Source organism: Oratosquilla oratoria, chromosome 5 (assembly GCF_046742065.1).
Source record: "Oratosquilla oratoria isolate Oo_2021 chromosome 5, ASM4674206v1, whole genome shotgun sequence".
Lineage (NCBI taxonomy): Eukaryota > Metazoa > Arthropoda > Malacostraca > Stomatopoda > Squillidae > Oratosquilla > Oratosquilla oratoria.
Genome location: NC_134781.1, coordinates 40,021,146 through 40,028,645, shown reverse-complemented (window position 1 = coordinate 40,028,645; position 7,500 = coordinate 40,021,146). Strand labels below are relative to the sequence as shown.

General features: G+C 39.8%; 1 protein-coding gene across 2 annotated transcripts in view; it reads right to left on the bottom strand.

Annotated features, from left to right (window-relative positions):
• Positions 1-7,500, bottom strand: part of LOC143025474 (putative D-lactate dehydrogenase, mitochondrial) — a 313,466-nt gene that overhangs the window by 70,015 nt on the left and 235,951 nt on the right. For both annotated transcript variants that reach the window (XM_076185196.1, XM_076185195.1), the window contains exon 5: positions 3,359-3,518. In XM_076185196.1, coding sequence (XP_076041311.1) covers positions 3,359-3,518 — 160 coding nt within the window. The remainder of the gene's footprint in view (positions 1-3,358; positions 3,519-7,500) is intronic.

Below are 7,500 nucleotides of genomic sequence, written 5' to 3'. Positions count from 1 at the left end.
GTCTTCCATCCAATTTAGCAGTTTGCCCTGTATTCCTCCTTCAGTTTCTAATTTCTTAAGCAATTTCTTATGTGGTACTTTGTCAAAAGCTTTTTTTAGGTCTAGAAATGCACAATCAGCCCATCCATCTCTTTCTTGTATTATATCTATTAGCCTTGAATAGAAACATATTAAATTGGTGATGCATGATCATCCTTGTCTGAATCCAAATTGTCTTGGATTTAGCACGTTTTTTTTTTTTTTCTAAATATTTTACCCATCTATTTTTGACAATTCTTTCACAAATTTTTGCTATTGTACTTGTTAGAGAGACTGGCCTATAGTTGGTAGGGTCTTCTTTATTTCCCCCTTTATATATAGGTACTATATTTGCTTTTTTCCAATCTTCTGGAACTTTACCTTCTTTCAAGGAACTGTTTATTATGCTATGTATTATGTCTGCTAGTTCATTCCTGCATTCTTTCAAAATCCAGTTTGCTATTTCATTTGGTCCATGCGATTTGCTGACATCAATATTACTCAAGTGTTTCAATATTTCATTCTTTGTTACTTCTATTTCTTTCATAGGGGGGACTTTCTCTTTCCATTCAATCTCTTCAGGTTGTATGTTCTCCCTTGTAAACACAGATTTAAAATGTTTGTTCATAAATTCTGCCATTTCAATTTCCTCTGTGTATTCAACTCCTCCTTGTCTTAATTTCTCCAAATCTTGTTTGTTTTTCAGTTTGTTGTTTACAAATCTGTAGAATAGTTTTGGTTGATCTTTACATTTTTCTATGACATCTTTTTCATATTTTCTCTTTTCCTCTCTGCACGCTTGTACATAGTCATTTCTATAACAAGTATATAGTTTCCATTTTTCTGGTCTTTTGTTTTTCTTCAATTTAGCCCAAGCTTTGTCTCTTTTGTCTTTTATCTCCCTACAACTTTTATTGTACCAGCACTTTACATATTCTTTTTCTTGTTTTTGTCTTGGGACATACTTTTCTACTCCTTTTTTATAGATTTTTGCCAAAATATTCCATTTCTCTTCTACTGTTGTATATTCTTTGTGTATTCTTTCCCAGTTTTCATTTTGGAAGAATTCTCTTATTTGATCAAAATTTGCTTTTTCATACATCAATCTTCCTTTTCTATATTGTTCATTTCTTTTCGTGTATTTTTTCTCATTTAGTTCTAGTTCTATCAATATGTGGTCACTTTTGCTTATTGGTGCCTGGCATTCTATCTTTTCCACTATTTCAGGTTCTGATGTGATTATTAGGTCTAGTCTCGATGGTTCTTCTTCATTTCTATACCTAGTGTTCTCTTGGATCCATTGTGTCATTGTGTGGTCAGTAATCATCTCAAATAGAACACTTCCCCATGAGTCTTCTCCATCCTTTACGGTCATCTCTTCCCAGCATATTTCTTTGCAATTATAGTCGCCCATCATAACTATTCTTCCTCCATCTTCCATTATCTTGTTTAGTGTTATTCTTGTGTCTTCTAACATGCTTTTATATTCATTCTCTTCCCACGAGGCTGTTTTTGGGGGCACGTAGTTTATTACAAACTTTCTGCTCTTCTTATCTCTATCTTCTACTTCTATCATAATCATCTCAACTCTATTGTTCCCATATGTGACACTCTTCACGCTTATATCCTTCTTAGTCAGGAACATAACTCCACCCCCTTGTTTTATCTCTCTGTTTCTAATCCAATAATTATATGCATTGTGTCCTATGCTGTTGGGTGGTAGTGGACCTATTAATTTTGTCTCAACAATTCCCATTATGTCTGGATCTTTTTCTTTCAGATATTTGTTCAGTTCATTCAGTCCTGTTATTAATCCATCTATATCTGTGTAGGATACTTTTAACTTTCTGTTATTTCCATTGTATTCTCTGTTTCTTTTGTGTTTCTCTCTGTTATTTTCCATTTCTTCAATTTCATATTCACTACTCTCCAATAGAATTCTTGTTTTTCTGTCTCCGTTCTGGTCTCGTTTTTTTTTTTTTTTTCTTAGCTTCATGTCTTTTCCTTATTTCCTCCTCTCTTTCCTCTTTATTCATTTCCCTTTTTATCCATACCTTTTTATATTGTTCACTTGTTGCTAGTTTCCCTGTTTTGGATAAAATATTCTCTGCCGTCGTTTGTGACCTGAATTTAATCTTAATTGGTCTGGTCTTGTCTGTACTATATTTCCCGAGTCTGAATTTCTCTTCGATTTGTTTCATTATTTCTAGCTCATCTTCCTGAACTAATTCTAGTAAATTTCTTACTTTTTCATTTTCCTCTTTGATTTTTGTGGTTCTATCTGGGTTATGTTTCTCTTCTATTCCTAATATAATTATACATTTCTTTTTGTCTGCTAAGTCTCTTACAATATTCTCCTTCTGTCTCATCACTTTGTTAACTGAGTCTTCAGTTTGTTCTTTCATTTGCTGTTTAATTATATCAGAAAATGCAACTTTACTATTTACTTGTATCTTCCTCCACCCCTCTGCCTCTTTTGCTATTGTTTCTTTATTGTCTCTATTGTTCCTTTTTAATTCTTCATTCTCCACCTTTACTTCTCTTAACTGTCTTTTTAGTTCTTCTATTTCATCAGTTAAGTTTTTGTTCGCCTTCTCTAGTTCTTCCAATTATTCAAACCTCTCGGCAATTTTTGACATTTTGCCAAACCTAATCTCCTAATGCTCAGTCATTTTTTCAAGTTTTTCCTCCAGTTTTGCCAGTCGGGGGAGGTTGGTATCCGCCGCCCCCTCATTAAATCCTTGGAAATTATTATCTTCACCTTCCCTTGAACTGCTCTTATCTATGTTTCTGATCTTTACAATTTTGTTAGTCCCATCATCGAAATCCAAGTCATCCGTTCGGCGTTTGTTTACAAGCCGCCTGGACTCTTGGACCAAGTCCTCCCCTTCCTCATTTCCTTCCATTTCCCTCAATATCCCTTCCCTTCTCCTTCGCTATCACTTCCCCACTATTCCACGAGCACTCCCCTTCCCTATAGATACAAAAAGGCACTTCCTGGATGTTGAGATCCAAGTATTTTTTTCTTTTTTCTTTGGAACACCAGTTCTCGCCGTCCATTTGGTGAAAGGGTGTGTGTGTGTGTGTGTGTACGTGTGTGTGTGTGTGTGTGTGTGTGTGTGTGTGTGTGTGTGTGTGTGTGTGTGTGTGTGTGTGTGTGTGTGTGTGTGTGTGTGTGTGTGTGTGTGTGTGTGTGTGTGTGTGTGTGTGTGTGTGTGTGTGTGTGTGTGGGTGTGGGTGGGTGGGTGGGTGGGTGTGGATTCGACGAACTAAGCTATTAAGGTCTCCATAAGATCTAGCACCGAAACATCTAATCGACTTTGTTCTCCCTTCGCCGTACCTGGTCCTGACGCCGGGCCCGGCCGTGTGGACGAGAGAGCCATCGGCCATGACGACTTGCAGATTACGGGTGTTGGCCAGCATGGTACCATATCGCACTGTGTTGGTCCCAGAGGCCCCCGTGGCCACCATCCCGCATAGTGAAGCGTCTGCTCCAGGATCTACGGAAATATATACACAAGGAAACCCTTTGAAACATGGGAAAAACCACTGGTTATGCAGTATATATGTAAAGACTGACAGAATATGGAGGTGAGAAGGTGATGAAACTTTAAGGCTATAGTATGGAGTTTTATTCAGAACCAATCCGCTTCAACCTCTTCGGCCTTCTTCAGACCCAAGAGGTCGAAACGTATGAATGAAACTCCATACTCAAGTCTTAAAAATTCATTGTCACCTCACCTCTATATTATGCAGTATAGTTACTATTTCACGCCGAGTGTGTGGCATGGTTAAATGTGTGTGTATGTGATAATCCACTGATTTTTCTTTGCTGTCGGAACAGCAGCATGTCTACTGGGTTTAGTCATTGACCAATGAAATCTACAGCTTGCGAATGTTGAATAGGGGGGGGGAGGGAGGTTATGGATAAGTTTCTTGTTCCTGGTAAGTAAAGCAACCAAACAGGTGAGGATTGACTGTGTTCATAATGACTGCTCGCCATTGATGTAGATTCCACTTTCTTCACTGTGGATTTGATTCAATCACCACAGAAGGAATTACCACTTTCGTGTGGAATGTAAACAATGGGCACATTGCACCTATTACCAGTGCAATTGCCGCACGGACCGCTCGCACACAAGGTTGTCTTAATATTCCTACAGCATGCAACACAAAGAGATTAACTTTTCTCCTGGTTCTGGAAAGAATCAATGTAGATGCTCCTCCAAGCAGCAGTCACACGGAAGGGTGATCCAAGCTACTCCCGCCCTCCTTACCTGTGTCAATGGGAGTAGGGAAGTGGAGTAGAAAAGTGGAGTCAAGGGGCTCGAACGTGGGACAGGGTTCGTCATTTTTTAATTGAGAACAGCATGTCCCTATACGTACGGTGATGGTCCTTACGGATCGTATTCTGGCTAATGCCTGACGATTCTAGATAAAGAAAAAAGTGCAGCTATGATGGAAAGGGTGTGAGAAGAATGCAGTGTGGATGAGTGTGTTTTGATTCGAGTATACCCTTATAATGGGTCAAAGAGTCTTTACTACAGTATGAATGTATGTACACGATATGAAAGGCAAACATGCTGAGAAGGTAGTCGGGTGCGCCGAGCTGACACTTGCTTACTTGCTTATAGAAGTCCGTCACAGACGACGATGACCTCACTCCATGACTTGATTGATGATAGATGAGTAGAGATGTGTCAATGTTTTGGTGATTTCATTCGAATTCAGTTGGTGGCTTATTATGGTCAGTGGATTTTTGGATGGCTAATTAGTCCAATTTTGGACTTGCAGATGCGACCACAAATGTTACAAGGGAAGTGTCCTGCATTTTGTGGAGCATGACGTCAAAGACGTCGTTGTTCTGCAGTCCTGTTTATATTGGTGGTCAGTTGTTCACTTCCTTGGTGGCAGATGTTACGCCAACCTTGTCTGTTGGAAGCCAGGCCTTCAAGATTTGAAGGAGTGATAGCACATTTTTTCAAAGTCGTTTTCATATGATCTTTGTATCTTTTTCGGGGTTTTCCTACTCTGCGAGTACCTTCAGCTAATTCGCTATAAAGTATCTTGCGGGGGAGTCTGTATGCAGGTATTCGGATGATGTGACCCAACCATCTAAGTTGACGCTGAGATATAATAGTTTCAATTGGGTCAATGCGTGCTCTGCTACGAATTTCTGTGTGTGGAACTCTACAGTATACCACTACTTCACACATACTTCAGTATGCGTTGGAGGCAGTTGGTGTGAAAAGCCTCCAGTTTTTTCAGGTGACGTCGGTACAACACCCATAACTCGCTTCCGTACAACAGTATGGATAGGCAGACCGCTTTATATAGAGATCTTGGTGGTGATGGTGAGGTCTCTGTTCATGAAAACTCTATGAGATAGCCTCCCAAAAGATGTAGAAGCTAGTCCGATCCGCCATTGCACTTCACTTGTGAAATCATTTGTGCTGCTTAGGACATATCCCAAGTAAGTGAACTCTTCTACGTTTCTCAGAGGCTGGTTGTTAATAAGGAATTCGGGAGCAGGTGATTGACACATATTGACTTCCGTTTTCTGAACATTAATGGCTAGTCATGATCGAGAATAGGCTTCAGCTACAGCATTGATTCGTTGTAGCCCATTTGGGGAAAAGCTAACAAAAGCCGTGTCATCCGCATATTGCAGTTCATTTATTGCCTCTACGGTGACAAGTGTCTTGGATTGCAATCTACGTAGGTTAAATAGACTCCCATCTAGACCTGTAAGAGAGGTGGACGCCGTCTGCAGGGCTGATGTTCTGCCACAAAGAGATTGAAAAGGATGGGCGCAATGACACATCCCTGCTTTACACCAGTTCCTACAAAAAACGGAGCTGATGTTGAGACTGAGTTTATTACTCTGGCCATTGATCCATCGTGGAGCTGACATATTACCTTGAGAAATGTACCGCATGACATTTATCACTGCTTTTGCAGCTCTCGCATTTGTGCTCCGTGTAGAACAAGAGCAGTTTTTTTTTATGGGGGGGGGGGGGCAAATATACGAGCACGCAAATAAGTCTCAACTACAAGAACAAATAGTTTAACAAAGATGCAGCGTTACTTTCGTTGCTGTTGTTGTTGTAGTTATTGCAAGAGTATCTTACAGCCGAATTTTTAAAGACATTTTTCAGACGAACTCCTTAGCAACGCATTCACCATAAAATGTGTCGGTCACAAAGATAAATGAATAAGCAATGAATGAAAATATAAACATATGATTAACCAAGCAAATAAATACAGGAGGTGCATCGATCAATACATCAATCAATTGAAACATAAGAATGAATAAATGAGATAAATGAACAGATACATGTATAAACGAGAAGGTAAAGATAAACAAATAGATGAATACATGTATAACTGAACAAATAGACAAACAGAAAACAAATGAGTTTGACTAAGTCGTAGGTCGACTTGTGTTTCACCTGAGTCTTGCATTGATCCGGCGTAGGAATTTCTCAAACCAGAGCGCATTCTAATGCACTTTTCCATCGCAACCAGTCCCGATATTGGAACCCGACAATCATAAATAATGTAATCGTTATGTGTGTTAAATCTTACCGCCATCAAGGTAACTGTCTGATGATATTTGTGACCAGTTACAAATGGAACGAAAGTTAAGAGTTACTTTGAATAATCACTTAAATACAGATATACATATATACCAAAGGATTCTTCCCCCATTATATGGGGGAAGGTGGGCAAAATATAACCATACAACCACCCCACATATATCCAAAACCCATTCACTGGCGCTACCATGCCATCTTAGCTTCTCGTGGATGAAGGGTCATCCCTACCCCTGCCACACCGCTCGGATCAGTACCTAAGTAGATGTGACTTCAGTGAAATTACTCGACCAAGCAATCAATCAAAAGGCTTTCCTAGGCTGATCGCCGTTCATGGGATCAATTTTTGTTAAGCATCTATGAAACGTGATCTATGTGGTGACTGGATCTTTCAAGGGTCTTGTGACCTTGGTTTTGATGTGAAATTGTGAGAATTTAGGCTAAATCAAAGTTTTGAAGTCATGTTTCAATGACTTTAGGAAAAAGATTCTACGGAGAAGCATGGCCTGATGAGAGAATACAAGGATGGTTTAGGTACATGGAAAGAATGAGGGAAGAAAAGCAAAATGGCAGAGATAGTGAACTTGAGGGGAAACCGAGAATGAAATAGATGCATGGGGTAAAGGGAGCCTTGAGTAAAAGAGGAATGTCTGTTGAGAAGTGGAGTGAGAAGACAAGGGATTGGTGTGAGTGGAAAATGGTTATGAATGGAGTATGCATTGACGCGGCCAAAACGGATTTCGCCTCGCCTTCTCTAACTTTAGCACGAGGGGGGAGTTCTTGTAAATTCAGCGGTGGGGCCCTGCTGTGGATGTGCTGTGTCTTGCTGCATTACTTTTGACTCAAGCAGTGGGAGGGAGACAAGGATGACCCTTCACCCACGAGG